The sequence below is a fragment of the Diospyros lotus genome, chromosome 9 (assembly GCF_014633365.1).
Source record: "Diospyros lotus cultivar Yz01 chromosome 9, ASM1463336v1, whole genome shotgun sequence".
Lineage (NCBI taxonomy): Eukaryota > Viridiplantae > Streptophyta > Magnoliopsida > Ericales > Ebenaceae > Diospyros > Diospyros lotus.
The window spans coordinates 37907527-37934567 of NC_068346.1; the positions used below are offsets into that span (position 1 = coordinate 37907527).

The 27041-nt window shown below is 37.6% G+C and overlaps 1 protein-coding gene across 2 annotated transcripts; it reads right to left on the reverse strand.

Annotated features, from left to right (window-relative positions):
* Nucleotides 1-463: 463 nt before the first annotated feature.
* On the reverse strand, nt 464-26814 carry LOC127810568 (K(+) efflux antiporter 3, chloroplastic). Of its 2 annotated transcripts, XM_052350108.1 has the most exons (20): nt 26704-26814; nt 26382-26623; nt 25026-25409; nt 24199-24300; nt 18474-18554; nt 16265-16366; nt 15566-15643; nt 15306-15374; nt 15097-15147; nt 12386-12499; nt 12201-12302; nt 11969-12103; nt 9666-9847; nt 9431-9566; nt 8950-9021; nt 8768-8869; nt 2548-2709; nt 2107-2196; nt 1607-1768; nt 464-1075 (listed from the first exon to the last, which is right to left on the reverse strand). In XM_052350108.1, exons 2-20 carry the CDS (start codon nt 26430-26432, stop codon nt 788-790), a joined length of 2463 nt encoding a protein of 820 aa, XP_052206068.1. In that variant the 5' UTR covers nt 26433-26623; nt 26704-26814; the 3' UTR covers nt 464-787. The 2 variants fall into 2 exon arrangements, with proteins under 2 accessions (XP_052206068.1, XP_052206067.1); XM_052350107.1 differs by lacking the exon at nt 26704-26814 and having other exon boundaries at nt 26382-26693.
* Nucleotides 26815-27041: the final 227 nt, after the last annotated feature.

Here is a 27041-nt window from a genome sequence, read left to right on the forward strand (position 1 = left end):
CGTCTGCTGCCAAGATTGCAAGCAGGTCCTTGTAGGAGTTCTGAGTTAAGAGAGAACGATGTTGCTGTTGCTTTTGTTCTTCCATCGACGTCTGCCGTCAGAACAAGGTTGATGATGTTTTTTTTGTGGGCATCTGCTGTCAAGATTGCAAGCAGGTCCTTGCTGGAGTTCTGAGTTAAGAGGGAACGATGCTGCTGTTGATTTTGTTCTTCTATCGGCGTTTATCGTCAGAACAATGTTGATGATGTTTTCTTAGCTTGTTGCTGATCATCATAAGTTCGCAATTATTACACTTCTTGTCCTTCTCCTTCCGATATTGATGCGCATCTGTTGCATTATTAATATTGAATTTGTGGGGAGCACCAGCAGCAGAACACAGGAGGGTTCCTTTGGTTCAAGAGTAATGTTTTAGGCGGCGGCGGCGGGTCTTTTCTAGGACCAATGGCAATCATGACCAGATGAATTAAAAGCAAACAATTTCCGTTGAATAACTAACTAATAGTGTTATCAAATTCAGTAAAATTTATATACACGTGTGGTTCTGAAAACTGCTGGAATCTTTTGGTAAAGCAATCCTATGATTTTTGCTGGCGCCACAAAATTAAAACCTACTTCTCTTTCAGCAACGAAGTTGCCAATGCTGGAACCACATGAGCTAACGTTTACACTCGACACAACAAGCCTTTGGTTAAGACTAAAAACTTAATACCTATTCCACCCTCCCTCCTCTCCCCTACACCTACAGAAGAAGAAGAAGAAGAAGAATATATATATATATAAATCCTCTTCAGGGTCCATCACTTCTGGTCACACAAGGCATCGATGGATCGACTGCGATTTCCTCTCTATCTGCACCTTCAACGTTCTTTGTATCCAGTTCGCAATATAAAACACCTCCGCCCTTTAAATCCTCAGATTGTTGGAGCTCATCATCATCATCATGCTCTGATTGATCTACATTCCCTGGTAATCTTAAGGCATAGCTTGTCTCGGTCTGGTTCATCTTCATCACCGAAGATCTGTCTTCAGCTGATGGAGTGGATATTTTGGCCCCAACTAAGTCTGCAACTCTTACCTTATCCAGCAAAAACATTCTTCCAGTTAGTTAATGGTCTATTGCTTGGTGGTGCATTAATAAACCATATAAACTAGGGCAATTTGAAAACACATAGCACAGCCATTCAGGAACTCATCAGAATAGTAAAAGGATGCAAGATCTTTGTTAAGATTCCTGAAAGATTGGTAAATTCCACATGCATTGAAGAATTGATAGCTACATCCACAAAACCCTTTGCAATGCAGACACGAATGCCACTAATTTACGGGCTTCCACAATATCGTGTATTAGAAACAATCGGGAAATATAATGAAGAGAAGACAACTCAGGGATGTGACTTTTCTGAATATTTGGAAACTAAAAGGTGCAGCACAAGAATAATAATGCCCTTGAGAAACAAATTATAGACCAATAATAATAATAACAATAAGACACGCGCTTGTCAACAAATATCAGAATATCATGCGTACGTGCATATCACCACTTAAGAGGATTAAGGGTTGTGATTGTCGTTACAGTTGCTGTCTATGCATAGATGATACACGTTACCTGCAAAGGCTTCATAACTTCAAATTCTTGATCACCAGTTTTTTCAAGTGCTTCTTCTGCTTGTAGCTCCATGGAGTCCCGAACAAGCTGACTAAGAAACGTCACCTCATCAGACATGACACCAAGCCCCTTCAAAAGCTTTGAACCTAGCTGTAAACTTGTCTGCAGGGATAAACTGGAGCCGGTCAGAGTGCCAAGCAAATATTAATTTTTTCCTTTTCTTTTCTTGCAAATTAAACAAGTATATGAAAAAAAAAAAGAGGCTTCTCATAGAGGGAAAACCCTACACAAAAGGAATAAACAAGAAACCAGGGATTCAAACGATCTATTTACAGGTAAAATCAACTCAAAAAAGAACTGCATGACACAAAACAGACAAAAAGCAGTTTTCAACTTCACCCATCAAAGACACAGACATTAACCATGTAATGATTAATTTCGTGAGATCCCTATATTTTCTAATTGTAAGACCCTAACAAGGATAATTAATTTTATGATACCTCTGCATTTTCAAGAATAGCATCCGTTGCACCTGCTTTCTTCAGATCCAAGAGATGTGCAAGGTCTTGAGCTCTTGCATATATTGGAATCTGCAAGTTAGAATTTCACTAAGAGACTGACAATTAATGTGAAAAATAAAAGCCCATAAACTATTACAAAATGCAGCAATGCGTAAGTGATAGAACTTCAGCCAGCCTCCTTGACACTATTAATTATTTACATCAAGATGGAACTTTGTAAGCTTTCTGATATATGATTTGGAAGCCCAACGAAGAAATAGGGGCTGTGGCTGTTTCAAGCTAAAATTATTTGTCCTAGATGTACATCATCTTTGACTGTCCATCCTTAATACTGGGATGTGAAACCTCTTTTACTTTTTTTTGTTTTTTCTCTAAATTCAGGAGGGGGATGGGGTTGGTTTGGAAATACAGTCAGGATACCGAAGGAAAGGCAAGCCGAAGCCTCTGGACAGCCTCCATGGTCCTTTTCCGCCCTGTGTACATGAGCATGACAGCTTTTGGAGATGAAATACCAGCAGACAGCAGAACTGCAGGACGGGATGCATCACCATAGAGGACTGGAAAACCAAGTTTTCTAGATGCCTGTTACATTTATAGAAAATAACTTTAGTGACATCACTTGGATATCTTTTTAAGGCATAGAAAAAGGAAGAACTGTCAAGTAGAAGATTTGCTCCCACAGATGACTGCAGAGGGAAAAATTGGTCAAGAGAAAAAAAGAAATGCTTCCAAGTATTGTCCTTCCCGCTACTGCTGAATGGATGTATAAGACTTTAACATAATGATTATACAGCAAAGAGAACCCATGCCATGGGTCGTCAATATCTGAGTGCATGATGTTTAGATTTCTTTTGGCCACTGATTCTGATCATTCCATTGACACCAGGAATTGAGAAATCAATGTAACACCTTGCACCAAAGTACATATCATGGTCTACACAGAGTTACTTGACCAAATTATTGACTTTTTGATTTTCAAAATACCGTCTCAGATGGGGCTATGCTAAAAGAATGCATAAGTCCAGAAGTGTTAATTATCAAAATATAGCTACAAGAAGTCTGCCATAGATAAATGTAAATAAAAATAATGAAATTTGCAATATTAGCAAAACATATATTTATATATTTACATAAACATGCTAAGTTCGTACATTTTATCAAACGTATGTTGTAATGTCAAACTATTTATGTCTCTGGAAAGAAAAAAAACTCAAGGACCCCCACCTGGCAGTGTAAAAGATATCATGCACTAAGCATTATCAAGTTGTTAAGGTGCAAATCTTCTACAGAATATAAGTTTGATAACCTGATAAGTATAATTGCAATGTCAAGTGCAAAATTTCATGCACACAGGTGTGAAGTTGCATATCCACTCTATATCAATAAATTCTAGGCACAAGATATACTAATGTTGAGAAAAGGAACCGGTATTCCTTATAATTTTATTGATGTCAATGATAAAATTTATACACAAGAGGTTCCTAAGAATTCTCCTATATCTTTAGGACTAGATTACATTCCTACTATCTAGGACTAGATTACATTAATTTAAATACAACAAGAAGATAAAAAACACAAAGATAAATATAAAGGTAAAACTGAAATAATCTAAACAAATCTAAACAATCAAATAATCATCAAACAATCTATCACTTAGGATTATCTTGATCTTGATCTCGGCTGGTTGTTAGCTTCGGTTTATCTTGAATATTTCAACACTCCCCCTCAAGCTGGTGAGTGGATGTCTTCCATTCCCAGCTTGCTTACTAGTTCCTCAAATTTCTAATAGGCAATCCTTTAGTGAGAAGATCTGCCACCTGTTGATTAGTTGAAACATAGGAGATTTGTAGCAGCCCGGATTCTAGTTTTTCTTTAATGAAATGCTTGTCAATCTCAATGTGCTTGGTTCGGTCGTGTTGCACCGATTATGAGCAATATTGATTGCTGATTGGTTGTCGGATAGCAGCTCAAGCGGATATGGTATTTGAATCTTTAAATCTTCTAGGATAATCTTCAGCCACAAGAGTTCACCTACACCAAGAGCCATAGCTCTGAATTCTGCCTCAGCACTTGACCGTGCTACTACTCCTTGTTTCTTACTCCTCCAAGACACCAAATTTCCTCCTAGGAACATGCAGTACCCAGTTGTAGAATGTCTATCAACCAAAGAACCTCCATAATATGCATCCATGTACCCTTAAATTTTTAGACCAGCTCCTGGTGTAAAGAGAATGCCTTTGCCTGGTGTAGCTTTCAAATAATGAAGAATTTTCCTTACTGCGTTCATGTGTTCCTCATTGGGGTTGTGCATGAATTGACTTACTAGGCTTACTCCAAATGCTATGTCCGGCCTAGTATGTGAGAGATATATCAGTTTTCCTACCAATCTTTGGAACTGCCCTTTATCCATTGCTTCTCCCGAGTAATTTTCTTGTAGCTTGATGTTTGGATCTATTGGAATCTGAGCTCCCTTTCCTCCTGGCAATCCAGTCTCAGTCAATAAGTCAAGAGTGTATTTACGCTGAGATAGGTAGATCCCCTTTTGAGAATAGGCCACCTCAATGCCTAAGAAATACTTTAGCCTTCCAAGATCTTTAATCTCAAATTCCTTAGCTAGATTTTTCTTTAGGTCTTCTTGCTCAGCTTCATCATTTCCTGTCACAACAATATCATCAACATAAACTAATAGAGCAATTACCTTATCTTTCGTGTGTTTTAGGAAGAGGGTGTGGTCCCCTCGGCTTTGTCGGTATCCCATTTTATGCATTGCTGTAGAAAATCGCCCAAACCATGCTCGTGGAGACTGTTTAAGTCCATATAATGCTTTCTTCAATCTACACACTTGCCCTTCTTTGTTATGAGAAAATCCAAGGGGTAATTCCATAAATACTTCTTCCTCTAAATCCCCATGCAAGAATGCATTTTTAACATCTAGTTGTTGTAGTTTCCACCCCAAATTTGCTGCTAATGATATGAGGACTCGTACTGTTGTCATTTTTGCTACTGGGGCAAAAGTCTCAAGATAATCAATCCCATAGGATTGTGTATAACCCTTGGCTACTAGCCTTGCCTTGTATCTCTCAAGAGTACCATCAGCTTTGTATTTCAAATTAAAGACCCATTTGCAGCCCACTGGTTTAATTCCCTTGGGTTGAGTCACCTCCTCCCAAGTTTGATTCTTTTTCAAGGCCCTCATCTCTTCTAACATGGCTTCTTTCCAATTTGGATCCTTTAGTGCCTCTTCCACTGATTTTGGAATAACACTAGCATCTAGGGTTGTTAGGAAGCTTCTATAGGTAGGAGAAAGGCGATGGTAGGATAAAAAATTTGCAATGGGATGTTTGGTGCATGTTCGGACCCCTTTTCGGAGGGCAATAGGCAGGTCCAGATCAGGGAATTCTGAGTCTGTTTGGCTGATGTTTTGTTCGTCAGATGTGTGCTCTTCTAGTCTTGGATTAGGGGCTGCAATTGGTGTGGACTGAAGATCATCATTAGGTTGTCTTCTCTTATACACATAGGGTGAGCCTTTGTATCTGTTGGTTGTCAGCTGCTGGTTTGAATCAGTGTTATTTGGTGGAAAAATCTTAGAGAAATGATGGACAGAATCATTTGTGGAAGTAGGGAGTTCTGGAAGAAAATCTGGAAAGAAATTATCCATATTTTCTGGTTGAGTATGCTCCCCCTTAGGCTGAGAATCAAAAAAGGATTGGGACTCAATGAAGGTGACATCCTTAGAAATATAGACTTTCCGGGAGATAGGATCATAACACTTGTATCCTTTTTGGGTTGGAGAATACCCTATGAAGACACATCTTTTTGCTCTAGGATCAAACTTGTCTCTATGGACTTTAGGTATGTGAACAAAACATACACATCCAAAAACTTTAAGATGCAATGGAGAGTGCAGTTTCAGGTCTGGGAAAAATTCTGTTAGACTTTGGAAAGGACTTTGATTGTCAAGGATCTTGGATGGGACTCTATTAATGACATAAGTGGCTGTCAAGACTGCCTCCCCCCATAGATATTTAGGAGTATTATGATGATGAAGAAGGGCTCGAGTGACATTCAAAAGATGCCTCATCTTCCTCTCGGTCACTCCATTTTGTTGTGGAGTGTTGATGCATGAAGATTCATGGACAATTCCTTCGTTTTGGAAGAAGAGATGTAAATGAGCATTGAAATAATCCCTTGCATTATCTGTCCTAAATTTTTTAATTTTAGTTCCAAATTGTGTGTGAACCATTTTGCAAAAGTAAGGGAGAACAGTCCCAATACTAGCTTTATCTTTTAAAAGGAAAACCCAACACATCCTAGTACAATCATCTATGAATGAGATGAACCACTTGGCCCCCGACTGATTTAAAATTCTTGAAGGACCCCAAACATCTGAATGAATCAAATCAAAAGGTCTAGATGATAGTTTATTGCTAATTGAATAAGAGGTTCTATGATGTTTGGCTATAACACACACATCACACTGAAAATTGCTAGGACTAAGAGTTTTAAACAAAGTAGGAAACATTTCCTTCATTAAACTAAAAGGAGGATGACCTAGTCGAAGATGATGAAGCCAAATGGCAGCTCTGTCAGAGGCTGTTTTCTGGGTAGTAGGCTGCCTGCAGCTGATCTTTAGGCTTAGTGCTCCCCCCTTGTAAGATATACAACCCATGTTGCTCTTTAGCCACACCAATCGTCCTCCCCGTGTCCATGTCCTAAAATTTACACACATATGGAGAGAAAACAGCATTGCAATTGAGGTCTTGAGTGAGTTGTTTTATAGAAATAAGGCTAAGAGTTAAATTTGGTACATAAAGGACTGGATTGATTGACAAATTTGGACCAAAGATAACTTTTCCTTTTCCTTTAATGGGAATTGTGGTTCCATCGGCAATAGTGATCTGTTTGGATGATGTAAAAGGCTCATAAGTATCAAAAAACTGGAAATTTGGTGTCATATGGTTAGTAGCTCCTGAATCCAAGATCCAAGTGTTATTCCTACCAGTTTTGGAGGCTAAAGAATGAGTAAAACTGATTTGTTTACCTTGTTGAGCCATAGAGCAGGATCCCCCTCCATCTTGAATGGTTTTTAGAAATTCCTTCAGCTTATAAACTTCTTCTTTATTGAGCTGACTGAAGTCCATACCAGTTCCAACACTCGGCCTTTCTTCTTTTTCTGCTTCTCCCTCTTGTTCTTTGTTTGAAAGATAGCTTTGAGGGTAGTTTTGCGGAGGACCTTGAGTCCTTATATTCTTGAATCCACCAAGTTTATTGAGGATTGCTTCCTTTCCATGCAACTTGAAGCAAGTCTCCTTAGTATGCCTCGGCTTATTACAGAAGGTACACCACTGCCCCTCTCGTCCGGATTTATTTCGATTGGTTGACTGCTTCCATGATCTGTTGTTGGAGAGGAGTGCTGATCCTTCCATATTGGATCCACCAAGCATGGCTCCTCTCCTATTTTCTTCACTTCTAACAATAGCAAACACCTCATTTAGGCTAGGTAATTTATCCTTACCAAGAATTTGAACCCTTACCTGATCGAACTCGGGATTTAAGCCAGCTAGGAACTCTACTATCCAGTCTCTTTCAAGAATTTGATTGAGAGTAGTAGTATCCGCTAGGCACACCATCTTTATAGCTTGGTATTGATCAAGCTCTAACCATAGGCCTAGCATCAGATTATAATACTCGGTGATTGTTAGCTGACCTTGCTTTGAACCATTGATCTTTGTTTTGACATCAAAGATCACAGATGCGTCCTTGGCCTTTGAGTAAGTTTGATAAACGGTCTCCCAAACTGCTCGGGCAGTACTAAGGAACATAAAGTTCCTGCTGATGTCCAGTTGTATGGTGCTCCATAGCCACGACATGATGCGGGAGTCTTCCACATCCCATGCGCTGAAGCCTAGATCAGTTTCTGGTGGAGGATTCCCAGTGAGGTGGGTACTCTTTCCTCGGCCTTTACGAAGGGTTTTGATTAGCTGCGACCATTGAAGAAAATTCCTACCATCTAGCCGATAGGATTGATGAATACTTGGTAGTTCGCCCATGAGAGGAGAAGGTTGGTCTACAGCAGTATTTTCTCCAGTGATGATAGTAGGTGAAGACAATGGGTTTGTTGATGTTTCTGACATGGATTCGCTGATGTTGAAGGAAGAACAGATGGATAAAAAAAAAGTGTGTGGAACGGCAAAAAAAAAAAAAATCGGGTGCTATTAGGGCACAATGCGATGAAGGCACTGAAAAAACAAAATCGTGCAATGAAGGCACCAATTTCTTAGAAAAACAGGCTTGGATTTGCAAGCTCTGATACCATGTTGAGAAAAGGAATCGGTATTCCTTATAATTTTATTGATGTCAATGATAAAATTTATACACAAGAGGTTCCTAAGAATTCTCCTATATTTTAGGACTAGATTACATTCCTACTATCTAGGACTAGATTACATTAATTTAAATACAACAAGAAGATAAAAAACACAAAGATAAATATAAAGGTAAAACTGAAATAATCTAAACAAATCTAAACAATCAAATAATCATCAAACAATCTATCACTTAGGATTATCTTGATCTTGATCTCGGCTGGTTGTTAGCTTCGGTTTATCTTGAATATTTCAACAACTAACATAAAACTGACCTTCACCACAGAAAGATCAATATCAAAAGCCACGTAGGGCCACCCCACAAGATCTCCATCCATACCAGAAGCCAATGGTGTTGATAGGAAATTGGCAAGGACCTATATGATAGAAAATGTTAACATCACCGGGATATAAAATGATAGCGTCAGGAAATTGGCACACCCTTAAATTGCTCTACCTGACCCATCTGCCCAAAGCCAAGGATAACGACTGGTTCACTAGCATCAAAATTCACCATGTCATCAGTTCTCTGTGACAGTTCAGTTTCAGTTCCCAATTCAAGTGAACTCAAAGCAAATAAAAGAAACAAACTTAGTAGATATCCATTCAAATCACTGCAGTTAGGACAAAGATAATACAGAGTGAAGCAAGTTCAACTACCTTCTCAGTTGTTGCTGATTTGAAAATCTTACTCACCTTTTAGCTCAACTATCTTTTTGTTTCTTCATTACAAGTCAAAACAACACAGCCCTTTTAGGTAATTAACTTAGATTTTGGCATCCAACATCTATTTAAGTAATCAAAAACTGAACACAGTTGTCAGAAGCCTTAGTGTTTGTAGTTAAATTAATCCAAACATGTTAAGAGTTGATGTACATATATGATTCTTTTGTTTATTAATGACAAGTTGAAAAGAAGAGACGAAATTTAGGACTTACATTGTCTTCATCAAAGTTTGTGCCAATAAAATCAGCAGCCTTCCTTCCAATGTCATTAAGTAGCGGTGTCAGTGCCATTGATAACACCACAACAATTATGAGTAGTTTGTTTAATTCAAGTGGTAGCACTCCAAGCCTACAAGGCATAACATTGTACAAGGAAAGACAAAAATGAAAGAGATTAGGTGGGTCATCCTTTAGTAGAAAGTGCATAAACAAACTAAGTCAAACTCACCGATTTGCTAGAGAAAAAACAACAAAACCAAATTCCCCTCCTTGGGACAGAAGCAATCCAATTCTTACACTCTCTTGTATGGATAGTCCAACGCGGGGGCCAATTGCTGTTATAATTAATGTCTTGATAACAATTAAGCCTGCCAAGAGTGAAAGTACATTTGGCCACTCACGTAAAAGAAGCTGCAAAGGAAAAAAATGGGTAAAAATTAAAATAAATCTGCAATAGAAATGTTGCCTTACAAAAAATTAAATTACATTTATAGACCCCAAAATCTTGATTCAGAATCTCATTTTTCAATCAAGAAAGTTAACCCGTTATATTTTTAGTTTGTAAACTGAGAGAAATTGGTTATGGCCCTATCACCTTTTCAAGAGTAAAAAGTAGTTAAATCATTTTATGTTCCACTTGACTCTACCTCTTGTTTCTTTTTTGCTTTTTAATCTTCCTGTTCTCTCTCTTCCAACATTCGAGCCAAACCACCCATTTTCCAAGCAAATCAGCACCACTTGAATGATCAATGCACATTCTTGCACAATTACTCCAGGCAAGCCATTTCCAACACCACAACTCTTGTTGCATCCTCTCACCTAGTGCCCAGCCATAGCTGGTTTTAATAACCCATATCTCTTATGTTAGCTATTTATCCATATTCACTAGCTTAATGATCATACTTATCAATTTACTACTCTTTGGTTATTTAATTAATTGTTGCTAATCAACGGACAATCATGTTATTTAATGTTAAATGGATGGTGTATTATGTGATTGGTCAATGTGAAAGAGAGAATTGTGATCCACTGAGAAAGAAAAAGTAATTGTTAGAGTAAATTAGATGACTATGTCACATTAGAAATAACTTGGCTTGCGACAAACAACATATATAAGGAGCAACGAACCAAGCCACCTCCAAACCAACTATAAGTAGAATAGATAGGGTAGATTAGAGAAAGGTGAGAGAGAGAGAGAGAGGAAAGGAAGAAAGAAATACAAGATGCTTCAAATGGTTTTGGAATTAGGTACGATGTAACTAATGTTCCTCCTTGAGTTCACTATCTAACTTATTGTCATCACCTAATTGCCAAGAATTGTTGTTTAAATCCCTAGCTTAAAGTAGTCTGCTTGAATACCTTGTTATATCTTCAACATTTTCCACCATTCTTGATCTTTATTTAACTTTTTGATTGCGTTTACATCATTAAAATTAAATTTTGCATCTCAATACCTTCAAGTTTATTAGTGATATAAAGTAATCTCTTTTCAAAATGAAGTGCTAAACCTTGTTTTTTGCATCCAATACAAATAATGCATGTAAGGCATTTACAACACCCTTGGAAGGGCACTTCATCATTTCTCACATATAGAGAGGATTTATAATTAGTTCTCCAAATCTCAAATTCATCAGCATTGGTGCCTTATTTCTACATCTATATTTGTATTCATTTTTGAGACAAATGACATAATTGATCCTTTGATGTGATGGAACTGCACATGAAAGTGGTGAAGCTTGGTAGAAGCAAGCAAGACTCATAGAGACCAATTGATTAAAAGGGTTCCCTTGATTGGGGTGAAGTTCATAGTAATTGTTGAAATTGTTAAACACCATGTCATCTAAAAGCTTAACCTGTTAGATCGGGAGTTAACTTTATCTTTTATATTATTATTTGTACTCTCAACACAGGCCCCTCACGTGTGGCCTAACTTCATTGCATAACTAATCCAAATGTGTGCAACAATTTAAATATTAGTTTAGCAGTGAGGTTTTTACTCAAGACCATTACCTGCTCTGATACTGTATTCAAATTATTAACCACCATCTCATCTGAAAAGCTCAAGCTATTAGATAGGGGTTAACTTTATCTTTTATATTATTATTTTTACTCTCAATAGTAATCAAGTTCTCATAGCCATCAGTTACTACCGTACCTGGTTCTCTAGCCCTAAATTCAGACTCTTGGTTTTTCTCCCTCTTAAAAGCGTTAAACATATGGTGTTTTCCTCTTATTGCCTCCCTTATAGTTGTTTGATTGATCCATCAATAGATCTAAGGTTGGTTACACCTTAATTGTATTTGGTGAGCAAATTTGAGTCACATTGTTGCATGACCAATTTAATACATTTTACAGTCATACTTTCAAGCATTTTCACTAATGTTGCTAAACTTCACATCATATGTTCAAAGACCCAATGCTGTAATAATTAGTTTCTATCTTCACCAATCTGCCTGTCGAGCACATGTACCCAAGGTTAATATGATCCATCAATTAAGAGGCAATGTTTTTCAGATTAAAGAATGGGACAACCTGCATATCAATAGAAGTTCCAGTAGTAACAAAAAATAACCCCAGAAGCAAGCCTCTAAATGGCCTTATATCAGCTTCAATCTGTGTTCGGAAATTTGTTTCTGCTAGTAATGCCCCAGCCAGAAATGCTCCAAGCTGAACAGCAACCCAAAATTCAATAATTACATAAAATGAGAAACCAAAGCAGCAGAGATGTGAACCATTCTTCATTTTTGAGAAAGAGATGTCAAACCGTGTCACTGAAACCCAACTTCTGGGTCAAAAGTGAAGTCCCAGCAACTGTAAGAAGACAGAGAGCAACAAAAGCTTCTGAGCTCCTCGTTTCTGCAACAACCTGGACTCAAATATTTAATTAGTAAATGGCTTGTGCAGCATCATGAGTTTGGAGATTTTTTGTTAAAATAATTTGATACAAACCTCAAAAACTCGCCTAAGAAGATATCTTCCTCCAAGAGAAAGCAGACCCAGTCCACCTAAAGCCTTCAAACTTTCTTTAGCAAGCATTGGCCAGATACTCTCCTCCCCCAAATTCTACAGATATTGACAAGCCATAAAAGAAAAAAGAAAGAAATAAAGAAATAACAGAAGGGAACAAATTAATTAAATACGTTATCTGTAAGACAAGAAACACAGAGAAACTAAATTACTTTTTTACTAATTACAAGAGTTCAATTTTCTTGACAATAGAAATCTTGTTTTCAATTTTTTTCTCAACACCATAGGTAATCATAACTTGTATAACTACCTGACCTATTAATGCAGCTCAAACATAACTGCATTGGAAGGGAAGGCAAGCAATAGCAGTGGTAGCAAGAGAAGATGAGTGTAACAGCACTGCTAGAGAAGTAAAAGCCAAGAAGGAGAAGAACTGTTGAAGAGATAAGAAGAGTTCCAACAGAGAAGAAGAAGAAGAAGAAGAACAGGTCGCAGAAAGGAGGTAGTGGCAATAAAAGGGAAGAGGAGGAAATCTAGCAGGAGAAAAAAGATAAAGGCGAGCAATAAGAAAAGAAAAGAAGACAATAGGGGAAGAGAGCAGAGACAGAAAGAGTAGAAGGAGAAGAACAACAAGGAGGAGGAGGAGGAGAAGAAAACGAGAGGAAGGATTCTTCATCGGCCAAAGAATCCTAGTCAGTGAAGGACACAAATTTTGTTTCCTGACTAGTTTCTTGAGGAATCTAAATCTTAGATGGAGCAGAAATTAGGAGGGATCTAAATCTGGCCAGATCTTGGAGAACCAAATTTAGAGGATCCCTTCTCCAGCTGAGAACTCAAATCTGGCTTCTCAGCGGAAGAACCCATGTTTCCAACAAAGAAGGCAAGGAAGAAGAAGAAGATTGATGCTAGCAAATAAGGAAGAAGAAGATTGATACCGGAAGAAGAAGAAGAAGAAGACTGGTGAAGAAGCAGAAGATGAAGATTGGTGCCAACTAAGAGCAAAGAAGCCTGTTAGCTCAAAAAAAAAAAGTGCCCTTTCCTAGATTCAAACAGGTGAATTCTGAAATTGGTGGTGCAAATTCTTCTTTCAACAAAATGACCTGTTTTTGCTCAAAATTATTGAAATATGTTCGCTTTTTCCCAAAAAAAAAGAATACCTAACCAAATGGCAGTTTCTATTTTTTTTCCAAAATTTTGAAAATGGAAAGAGAAAACAGAAAATGGAAGAGATTTCAAACAGGCCCTTGACTGTATTCTATCTCCAAACTCATCATTTCATTTAACATGAATAAACTATACCGATAGGCTCGATTAGACTTCTAAAACACCTAAAACTCTTCCAACACTAGTCCCACCTGAAATAATAATCTCACAAGAACTTAAAAGCACATAAAACTAATAACCAACTTTGTTGTTTTTACATCCCAAACATCTGGATTCCATCACCTATAAATAAGGGCAATACATAACTTAAACAATTGAGATGATGCCTATTATGGATGGAATGGCTAAGGATAAATCTGGCCTGCGTTTAAGACACTTTAACAAAAGCAATGAATACTCCAGTTACTTATCAGTGGTTTTATAGTTTTAGTACTGGCTACAGTAAAATAATGCATCTTTAGTTCTGTCTGCCTAACCAGGGAAATGTACTAGGAAATTGGTAAGTGCACTACAGGATATGGGCAGAGAAAGGGAATATTTGTCATAGCACAATAGTTGCAGATCCCCCTGGAAAACCTCTACAATGAGTCACTAACAAAAGTATAAGCAGATTTCTGTTGAAAGGTGAAAAGTCATCTCGATGGTTAATAACACAGACAGGAAAGTGTGGAGATGACTTATTAAGAAAATTTAGCCAGAAGCAGCTATAAGGAGGATCATATAACATATAACAAAGATGCATTTTTCCTGAAGCTCAAAGAGTGATAACTTGGAGAATCTATTTGGTTCTTGCAATTTAAGATTGCATAAGTACTTGATTTAATCAAATATGATTGCAATGTCCTCAGTACACATGTGAATAATGTTTGAGTCTGAATATTTGACATAAAGGGAAATGTGTTAAATCTTCCAATGCTAATTATCAACAGAAAGGTTGTTGACCTTATAAGATTCCGATTCCAATATGGCCTCCCAAAACCGCCAACATCCATTTCAAGGCCATCAAGGAAGACAAGTGCATTCAGTGACCATTTTAGTAACCAGCTTCCCATATCCACAACCTCAATTCCTTGTAAATTTGCCAACAATGAGGCCATCATAGTAATAATTATTTATCCAATTATTTCCTCCAACAATGTCAAATAGAGTCTACAATCTAATGGATGATAAATCTGACCTTAACAGGAGGTAAATCACGTTGGAAGATAAATGTAACCTTGACCGAAGGTAAAACACATGATTTCTTATTATATGCCACAATAAACATAGAAATTAACTTGTGAATACTTCTGCTTAAAACAAGTTTACAAAGCTCTTTTGCAATGGAAGTTAATGAAGAATTCAATATCTTGCAATGCCACCAGTACCGTGATATAAGAAAGAGTAATCTAAAACTAACCACATAAACCAAAGTTTAAGACTCCCTAATCAAATCTGAACATATGGAAAATATGACTTTGTCTTGTTACCATACAAATTAACCTTAATTTTCAAATATGCAATATGAAATGCACCACCTCTTGACATACCTGGCTCTCCAGCACTGGAAGTATGACTAAGAGAGGGACAACTGCTATGTCCTGCAAATATCAAGCAGCAGGGATCACCAATGATGCAGTTTGCATGACCAGCCTAGCCAATTCAGAAGAAAAAAAAAAAGTAAAGGAAAAACAACAGCATCACCAATGACTATGGAAAAATTAAAAGATGTACTTGAGTGCAAAAAAGTAAATAGAACCTGCAGCAGAAGTACTCCTAAAGTTGCTGAGCCAAATCTAGTTGGAAGCTCACCCTTTTCTGCAAGAAGCTAATATACCATACAAGGAAAGCACAAAGAACTATATAAATTTTTGTAGCAAGCTACCAGTTTTGCTTGGACATTCTATATGTTTATAGTTTACATATGGCAAGCTGAAAATTGACAAGTGCAATGTTGGAATACTAAAACCAACTTATTTACTTTACTCAGTCACCTTTCAATAATCAAAATTAGAATACCTGCAGAACAAAAGCTGAAGAAGACAGCGAGAGAGCTGCACCAATCACTATTGCTTCATCAACACTTCTGATGTTCACCTACAGTTCTTCCAAACAAGTCACTATTAAATGATATTGATGGATATATAAACAAACACAAGCAACATGGTGCCATAGAACTGCATGGCATTCTGTAACAGCAGTGCCAACACACCCAGTTACCGTGTCTCCCTCTCTCATTTGCATAATCTATGGAGCAAAACCCTCCCTCCCTCTCTCATTTTCATAACCAATGGAAGCAAAATCATCATTTAATTTAGGTATTCTCATGATGCTCATCAACCATACACTAATCTTGCTACACATACATAGACACAGAACCAACAAAATCATGCTGCCCAAAAATACTAAGTACTTGATAAATATAACAGCAGCAACAGCAACAAAAAAAGGATTTGTTAGAAATCCAGAAATATCTCCTAAAATTGTTTCCTTCCTAGAATATATCCATTTCCTTATTTCTAGAGTTCCCTTTTCTTTATTAGGATAAGATTATGTTTCCTTATTGGTATTGTTTATTTTTTCTTCCTTGATTGAGTTGACTAATCCCTAATTATTTGGGATTGGCTGCATAAATCGGGATCCACACTTGTAATAAATACCTAGTGTACAGTTTCACAATACAACATAGAAAATATTCTTTTCCATAGGATTCCTTACCAAATCAGGCCTTGAGTGAAAAAGGAATTCCAATATTTTTGTTCCAATAGCCCCATTTGGAGGAAGCTCAAATGCTGTGAAGGCAAGTGTGGACAATACAACCTGTAAGAAAACAGAACAGAAAAATCAACAAAATAAATATGATGCTGAACATTGTTATCAAATGGTTATGAACTTATTATGCAACTATTTTCTCAAAGAAGAACTAATTCAACAGGCTTCTCATATTGAGATCTGAAACATATTCCACAGATCCATCAGTCATTTCTGGTATCACTGAATTATTGCATTATTTCACAGCCCAGGCTTTCCTATGTGTTCTATGCCATTCATGTCTCAACAACTTGATTATACCAAGACCCCCCCAGCTAATACGTGTTTACGGTTAATGTTCATGCTTCAGGAAATTCCTATCAGAACTTGGTTGCTGAAACATTCCAAAGGCTCTTTTTTTTTTTGTAATTTTTTTTTAAACCATTATCTCACATCAATCACATTATTTCAATGAGTTTGCCTACATGGTACATCTGTTAGTCATTTCCCCATTTGTTAGAAGAGACCAGAAAGAATGCAAAAGAGACATTTTGTTGGGTGGGCTAGGAGTGATGAGCCACAGGCCCACAGTATGCACACTCTGACACAGGAAAAATATGAAACCCATGGGGACTTCAGGCAAGGCCCTTTTGGCTTTTGCAAAATGGCTAATATATTCTTGCAAGAATGGAGATTGCAGAAGGGTAATGACTGCAACATGGTCTATGGAAGGAATAAGATCTTCCATGGAGGTTAATGTCTCATTTATGAAAGTTTTTTGGGAAAGGTATTCGTGAGGGTCTGACTAATTATATGGCAACACTAGGTTTTTTGTCACACTAAATAGTGATGACAGTTCATTTTAATGAATCATCTTTGATGGGGGAATGAACCTATCCACTTCTTTCTCACATTATGGTTGCAAAGAACCAGTGGGCAGTTATCTCAAAAGAAAATATCAAGTTTTCTGGCATATTGCCTTTCCACAGAGAGTTGGATGATCAATAGGAGTTATGGATGGATACACTTAAGCTTCTTTATGCTTTTTCTTTTTTTTTTATAAATGAGCAAATTGAATTCTTCAAACGGATCTGGTGGAGGTCTAATTGAGCTAAAATCTTCTATTGAAGTGTCAGTGGTTCATCAGGTGTTTCCTATCCTTGGAGGAGGCTTTGAGTATAAAAAGATTGTGTCCATGAGTTCTTTCTCTAAATGTATCCTATGTCATATTTGCCATTGGTAATTTAAATAGGAGAAGGAAAACCATGCCAATAATTTTGAATGTATAAGCAAGGCAGAGAATTGGTAAATTAGCAATTAATTCATTGTTGGCAGCAAGTTATCCTATCATTATTATGAGTGTAAGCATGTTTGTACTGATGCAAGCCATCCATATTAGACTTTATTTGTTCAGAGCAGGAAGCTAAATAACCACAGATCAAGCCTTAATCCCACCATGCAGGGTTAGTTACATGAATTCTAGCTTGCATTTTTATCTATGGTCTTATATTCTATAAGGCCCTTAAAAGTTATCATTCATATCACACCTAACAGTCTTCCAGCAAGTTTTTCTTGGTATTCTTCTACCTCTTTGATGAATATTTGTTCCATTTCATCCACTCTTTCACAAGAGCCTCTGTTGGTTTTCTTTGTGCATGACCCAATAATCTTAATCGTGTCTCACACATCTTATCTCCAATAGAAGTTACTCCAACCTTATTACGAATAATCTCATTTCTAACTTCATCTTTTCTTTTATGGCCACACATCCGTCTTAACATCTTCATCTTTCTTATATTTCAGGGAAAGAGGCTAAAGTTTGACATAAAGGAAACATTTTCTGTTCTTGTTGCATTTGTGTCTATATGCTTATTCCAATAGAGCATCAGAGGACCTTTGATGGGACACAATATTTTTCAGTTTTAAGTGTAAAGAGTTGTTGCTGGACCAGTTTTTGGACATTATAGAGATGCAAAGAGAACTCATGTATAACAGAGCTGTTTTATTTCCTTTTACTGTAAAAAACTGGGGTGCCACATGTTATGCCTTTTTCTTTTTATAAAACATAACTTGCCCAGAACATAACCATAGTCATGCATGGGATAGCTAGCATGTGATTGGGATGACAACTAAAGACCAATCACAAATCAGAAATTTTCTCATGTCAAACTTTTACCTGAGTCAATCCCATGCCGAAGGCAAATTTGGCAAGAGCTTTCAAGCGTGCAAGTGACAGCTCCAAACCCATCTCAAACAGCTGTAGATAATATCAACAAATCAATGAATAAGCTCCAGAGTCTAGTTGTTACTGACTACATAAAGCACAATAACTAAATGGCATGAGAGAATCACGCGATTCTTGGAATAATCCGTGCTGTCTAATTACAGTTGCAAACAAGAAAAGGCAACACCAAATAACCTGCTTTCCAGAGAATCATCAACCTAAATTTAGTTTTTGATGCCTTAACACAGCAATGCATCATCTTTGCAAAGCCAACTTAAAATTCAGAACTTTCATGATTTATTGACAATGAGTGAATCAACCACTTTCAGAACTTCAGATCACAAAAATCCCCATATACAAGAATTATTACTAGGTGCATAATGACTTGACAACTTTCAATATGGTAAGAGATGATATAGTGATAGACCATTAAACTAGAGAACGTACGTCAAAAGTGTCAAATTAAGCTTAGTAAGGAAAGAAGACCCAACAGCCTGGGATCTACAATGCTATATCTTCTTTCTTATCTGATTCGTCAATAAGCCTCTCTGCTTAGCAAGGCTGAAATTGTTTGTCTTAAAATTAGAAACAAGGATAAGGCTGCATACAAAAACAACTCTCCCACATCCTTACAAAATGGGAAGCCTTGTACTCGGGAAGCCCTCTTTTTTTTTTTTTTGGCCATGTTGTTCTTTTGCACGGATTTGTATTGTCAATGTGACTTTTGGAAGTCAATTGACATTATATATGCTAAAATATACAATAACAATTCAAATGATATCTTGCACACTTACACAATCAATCTACCACATCTTATATACAAAACTAACCCACTAAATCTCTCATTATTCAACCTAAAAAATAGAGAAAGCAACCCCAGGAAACACGCGACACATGAATCCACAATTTGTGGGATCCCATAAATTGTGGATCCTTTGTCCCCATTACCTACACTCCCCCTCAAATTGGAGAATAGATGTCAGTCATTCCCAACTTGCAAATACAAATATCAAAATTTGATTTCTGAAGTACTTTGGTTAGAACATCAGCTTCTTGAGACTTGGTAGGAATATAAGATAGGGTAATAGTTTCATTCTTAATTTCTACATTTATGAAGTCTCTGTCAATCCTTACATGTTTCATTCGATCATGTTGAATTGGATTATGGACTATACTGATAGCTGATTTACTGTCACTGAACAACTTCATAGGACCTATTACTAGCATGTTTAAATCTGTCATCAGCCTCTGTATCCACATGAGTTCACATGTTCCTTGAGCTATGACTCTGTACTCTGCTTCTGCATTGTTTCGAGCAACCACAAACTGTTTTTTTTATTTTCCATGTCACTAGATTACCCCAAACTTTTGTGCAACACCTTGTGGTTGACTTGCTATCATCAACAACTCTTGCCCAATCTGCATTTGAAAATCCAACAATATCCCTGACTCTAGTCTTTTTGAACAATAACCCTTTGTCAGGGACTTCCTTTCAAATACCTCAGGATTTGGTTTGCTGTCTCCATGTGCCTTTTTGTGGGAGCATGCATGAACTGGCTTACCATGCTCACACTAAAGACAACGTCTGGTCTTGTGAGTGACAAATAGATGAGTTTTCCTATCAAATGCTAATAGCTCTCTTTATTCACTTGAGGATCACTATCTGACACCATGTGCTTCCAGTTACGCTCCAGGGGCCTATTAGAAGGTTTACACCCAAGTTTTCTTGTCTCTTTAAGTAACTTAAGTGTGTACTTTCTTTGTGAAATGAAAATCCCTTTGTGACTTCTTGCAACCTCCATTCCAAGAAGTATCTAAGTTTCCCAAGACCTTTTACCATGAACTCAGCTCGAAGTTTCTTTTTGAGATTTCCAATCTCCATTTCATCATCACCTATGATCACCATATCATCTACATATACAATAAGAATTGCTTGTTGTCCTAACTTATTTTTCTTCACAAACAAGGTGTGGTCAGCTTGCCCTTGGTTATATCCAAGACCCTTCATAATAGTGCTGAACCATATAAACCAAGTCCGAGGTGATTGTTTCAAACCATAAAGGGCATTTTTTAGCTTACATACCTTGTCTGGATTTCGCTTTGCTTCAAATCCAAGAGGAACTCTCATATATACCTCTTCCTCTAATGCATTGAGAAAAGCATTCTTGATGTCAAGCTAGTGTAGTTCCAAATCTAAATTAGTAGCAATGAACAATAGAACTTTGATTGAGCTAAGTTTGGCAACTGGTGCAAAGGTCTCTCCATAATCAATCCCATAGGTTTGAGTAAAGCATTGTGCTACTAACCTTGCCTTATACCGTTCCACAATTCCATCTGGTTTATACTTCACTAAGAAGATCCATTTACTGCCAACAATTTTCTTCCCTTTCTGTAGCTTCACCATTTCCCAAGTTTCATTATCATTCAATGCTTTCATCTCTTCTAGCACAGCTTCCTTTCAATTTGGATCCTGAAGCGCCTCTTGAACATTTCTCAGAATATGAATCTCATCAATCTTTGCAGCAAAGGCTTTGAAATTCCTTGATAATTTAGTATATACAACATAATCTGATATAGGATACTTGGAATTTCTCATACAAGACCTTACCCCCTTCCTTATGGCAATCGGAAGATCAATCTTATTGGTACGTTCTTCTTATTCTCGACATGGTTCATTTTCCTCATCTTCTTCTTGATTATTCGTCATCATGGGATCTGCCAACGGTTCATACTCTTGAGTTTGCATTGGAGCTTGTGGTCTCCTACAGTAAACCAGAATTGGTTTTGGGTCAATAGTGTTAGATTCTCCCCCTTGACCCACATCATCATTGGTTTTGGACATGAAATCGGATTTGGTTGTAAAACTTGAGGGTGTTGAGTTAGATTGAGAAAGAAACGTTGAGGAGATCAAATGAGAGGGCTCAAAGAAATTAGATTCCCCAGGTTTGTCTCCTTGAGAAATAATCTCAAAGAAACTAGATTCCCCAGATTTGTCTCCTTGAGAAAAAATCTCCCCTTGGAGAGAAACTTGGGGGTAGAAAGAATGATCTTCAACAAAGGAAACATCACATGAAATCAGGAATCTTTTTGTAGAAGGATGATAGCACTTATAGCCCTTTTGTGTGGAGGAATAACCAAGAAATACACATTTGAGAGCTTTAGGATCAAACTTACTTCGATTGGGTTGAACATTATGAACAAATACCACACACCCAAGCACACGGGGTTCAAGAGAATTATGAACCCAAGAGGAGGGAAAGGCAGATAACAGTGCACTGAGGGGCGTTCAATATTAAAGAACTTTTGAGGGAACACGATTAATAAGGTGTCACCATCGTCACTTCGGCAGCCATCGTCGATCGCCGGCCTCGTCGTCTCTGTCTACAACGCTTGTGACCGCCAGACATCACCACCATCAATCGGGCTTCCGCGGCCACTCTGTCCAATGCTATCGCCGACCGCTGATCGGCCATCCACCGAAGCTCAACCACCGTTGCAGTCGCCAGGCGCCGCCCCTCAGATCCGTTCACCAACATTGTTTTGCTCCAATCTCCCTCTCCGATGCTCCAATCGCAACACTGTCACCACGGTTGAACTCGTCTTTCTAAGTGCTTCCAGATCCCTAAGGTTTTGTTGCCATTTGCCACCGTCCGCTATCGCTTTTCTTTTCTTCCATCAGCTACCATGTATTTTGGGTGCACCAGTGACTCATCCACTGCCTACAACACATTCCATCCAATCCTCATCTAATCAGATCTGGTTTTAGATCTGTTGGTGAGACTACTACTATTCATATTTAGATCTAATTTGCTTTATCATTGTCACTAACGTGAATATCAATAGCCATTAATATTAATCAAATGACAAACTCCACTTCATCCACATTAGAGTCGTCAAGTATCCCGACTGTCTCCACACCATGAGTTTTAGTACCCGGTCAATTCGAAAATCCTGCCATACAAATCACATCTCATAAATTGAATGGGAGCAACTTTAGAGAGTGGTATCAATCGATATTACTTGTGATCAAGGGAAGAGGAAAAATGGGATATTTGACAGGAGCAACGATAGCACCTCCATCCAATTCTGACACCTATAGTATCTGGGAAGTAGAAAACTCTATTGTGATGGCATGGTTGATAAACTCTATGGAGCAAAGAATTGGGCGCTTGTATCTATTCTACGAAACAACAAAAGAAGTATGGGATGCAGTACAAGAAATGTCCTCAGACCTGGATGACATATCTCAAAGTTTTGAAATTCGCTCTAGAATTCGAAACACTCGACAAGGTACATTATTTGTCACTGAGTACTTTAATACACTCTCAGAACTTTGGATTAAATTGATTTATTTCACAATATTGAATGGAAGTGTTCGGATGATGGAGTTCTATACAATAAGATGTTGGAAAGAGATCGAATATTTGATTTCTTACAAGGTCTGAATCAATACCTTGATGACGTTTGAGGACGCATTCTTGGCACAAAGCCTCTACCTAACATGAAAGAGGTGTTTGTTGAAGTCAGGCGTGAGGAAACGAGGAAAGTAATGTTTTCTCCAGTACATAACTCATCCACCGAGATAGCAGTACAGGGATCTGCTTTAGCTGCAAACCGACATGAAGGATAGAATCCAAAAGGAACTTATGGAAAGGACAAACGGTTGTGGTGTGAGCTAGGCGAGGCTGGTGATCGACTGAGGATGAAGGTCGACAGTGGGCGATGGTGGCTATGCGAGGCCGGAACGTCAACGGACGTCGGAACTTCTCTGTTCCAGGCGTTTAGACAACAACGCTAGAACTTCTTTGTTCCTGGTGTTTTGAAAAAACAACAACCGACTTGTCTGCTAGAAGAATGGCAGATTGACAGTAGCTGACCTGAGCTTTGATACCATAAAATATACAATAACAATTCAAATGATATCTTACACACTTACACAATCAATCTACCACATTTTATATACAAAACTAACCCGCTAAATCTCCCATTATTCAACCTAAAAAATAGAGAAAGCAACCCCAGGAAACATGGACACATAAATCCACAATTTATGGGGTCCCATAAATTGTGGATCCTTTGTCCCCATTACCTACATATGCCATGCCACCAACACTAACTTAGTTAGGATAAAATGCAATTGATTATGATGATGATGATGATGATGATGATAGTTTGATCATAAATATACTAAAAACAATTTATATGTAAAAACAATGGATTTGCCAATTGACTATCATGCTTGATGGACATTTCAAAATCAACCTACACACTCTTACAAAAATCAATCACTATAGATCTTCTTCTTTTTCTTTTCTCTCTTTTCATTTTATTGTAAACAATCAAAGAAGCTCAATGCATAAACCTATATCATCTGTGCACCCAAGAGCTACTAAAAATTAACAACAAAAACCAAAAATCTGATTGGGTCAGCGCTCTTTGTCAATGCATAAAGTAAGGCAAATAGATGATGATGAATATATGTAACATTGCAAGAAAAATAATAACCAAAAAAAAATCTTCGAGTTAGTTTGACATGTGTTTGGATTGGGACCTAGGAAAGGGTTGGTTCTGAAGCTGTGTAGAAACCCACTGTATAGCAGATAGTGATTCTATGACCAACCCCTACCATGCTCTTGGGGGGGAGGGGGGAGAGAGAGAGAGAGATTATCATACTTACCAAGAAAAGAATACCCCATTCAGATAGAACCTTAATATCAGTTAGATTCCTGATCAGACCAAATTGATTGAGCACAACTCCAGCAAAGAAGAAACCAAGAATCTGGCAACAGGAAACAAATGGGTATTTTCTCAATTATCACTGGAAATTGATAAATACATTATAAAAGAATCAAACTAATGGAAATCCTTATTCTTCCATGAAAGAGCTAAAACAATCATTCCATTTCCCTCATACTGCACAGTTGCATCTTTAGAACTATAATAACCAATTATTCTAACATTCAAGTTTGGGGGTTAAGCAGTTGCATATTTTGAACTATAATAACCAATTATTCTAACATTCAAGTTTGGGGGCGCTTAACCTAATAAACAGACATAAATGGCCTTTGACTCGGAGAATCTATTTAACCACGTAGAACATTCCATTGCAGTCTACTGAGAAGACTTTAGTCACCAGAGCTGCAATGAAAAGCATGCTTCTCAATAAGAACAAAAAGCAATTAACAAATTGGAAAACAAACAATACGTAGAAAATCAGGATGTGCATGAAATCTCTCTCGCTCTCTAATGTATCATGTCATTATCTACCACACAAAATGGAAGTATGTATCAGAATGTTCATGCAAACTCTCTCTCTCTCTCTCTCTCTCTCTCTCTCTCTCACACACACACACACACACTCATGAAGACTAAAATAATAACCTACAACTTTAACTATGCAAAACTCTGCCAGTAGCATGAAGCATCTTTTGCATGTATGCACTCAGTGCAATTCAGACATGTCAAAAAGAAGAGATAGAAGTTCCAAGTACTGAATATGCTTACAGGGCTAGCTTTGATGTATTTGAAGGCTGGGATAATCAAAACGGTCACCGCTAATAATGTCAAAGTATCCAATCCTAAATCATTAATGACATCAACAGCACTGCCAACATCAAGCGCTGCACACACCAGGAATCTCTCCCTTGGAGCCTGCCTATGATTGCAGAAGTAAAAGCCTCTTTCACTGGAAACTAAAGGAGATAATAACAGTCTGCTGTATGAGAGTTTAGCAGTAAATGGAAAGCAGCGTCTGATCCCATGACATAAGGACACCGATTGCAAAACCACTTGCCGGTCACATGACAAAGAGAAAAAATGTTGAGACAGGCATGAAAATGCCCGAGGATCAGCCCTTGTACTGACCATCTGGTTGAGACCACCATATCCCTAAATGAAAACAAACATATATACAGATTAACATCCTGGCCATGATTTACATCTAAGATTACAGTGGAGAGTATCACAGAAATGCATTTTCAATAAATATTTTCCTATGGTCCTTTGTCAGAGTGAATAATATCATAAATATAAAATAAACAGTCTAGACTGAGTATCCAATAACCTATATATCTAATTGACACTACAAAAGACTTTTCGCCAGGAACGTTAGATTAGAGAAGCATAGAACGGTCTTTGATCAGCTTTCTGCAGGATGGTTTTGCCTTTGCAGGAAAATTTTGCACTCGAAAAGAAAGACACCCATAAAGTGTCAATCTAAGGTTGCGCATTCATGAAGACTTTTTGATAAGTTTGTACGCGTCTAATAGTATTAAAAAAACATATCTGAGATAAATTAGGATTCGGTAATGATGTTTCAAGCAAGTAAAAACAAATATGGTTGGAACGACAAGAGTTGGTAAGCTTTGCCACATCTGTACATCAATTTTCTACTTGGGATAGAATCTAGACACAGTTCTTTAGACAAGTCAGAAATTTGAACCATGTAAAAATATAGGATAAAATGACGCAATTAACATCAAGAAAATATGGCAACCCAAGCTAGTAACAAGATGGTTCGGAGGAGAAAATTCCAACACAACATCAACGCGTAATTCTTTCTGAATAATGCAGCATCAAAATTAAACACTCCAAAAATTAAAGCCCATAATTTGCTTCCGAAAAGTTAACCGACAAAAAACTGGACAAGAAGAAGAACTCAGACAAATGTTCCACCGTATTTTTGGTGAAAAAGGAAAGAAAATTAAAATTTCTTCTGAATGATTTTTTTTTTCGGGGGACCCAGAAATGAATAGTGTTTGCATGTTAGAGCTTGGGGGGATTGCCTTTCTTTTCTAGCATTCTGATGAACCAAACAAAAGGAAAAGGCGTGGTTTATGAGAAAGAAGTTGAAGTTTATACCTCAGGGCGGAGGCGAGTAGCAAGAGAGTCCAACATAGCGAAGGCGTTCATGAAGCAAGAACAAGTGGAATGGAAATGCAAAAACGCATTTGGGTTCTTCTCAAAACCTGACAAAGATCGATTGCTGCTGCTGATTGGCAGAATTTAAATATAGATAGATTTGAGTTTTGGACTGCAAGGGCGAGGGCGAGGGTATCTAAAGGCGAGGAGCCTTCACCCCAGGTTGAAGTAGTGTTACCGCCCTGCAAGAGAGTTAGACCTTTCAGATAGAGAAGCCAGAGGGACGCGTTTGTGGCCATTAGATTAGAAAGAAGAAGCCAACCTCCTCCAGCAACGAGAAGGCCAGTGGACGATCCACAATCACAATTCCTCCCTCTCTCACAAAACAAAAGATCCCTGATTTTTCTTCCTATTAACTGCTTACGTGGCGGGTCATTGGTTAACTATTACCAGATGGTTGAAGTAACGGTTTAATTTTTAAATTTGAGTATCAGTCACAATTTCACTAAATTTAAATAATTTGACGATTGTTTTTGAGAAACTATGGTGGTAGTTGAGTTGCCCAAGCCGGCGTCCACCACTACCAACGTGGGGTTGCAGGGGGCTTAGTTTATTAATATTTAGTAAACAAAATAGAAAGAAAAAGAAACAGTAATATTT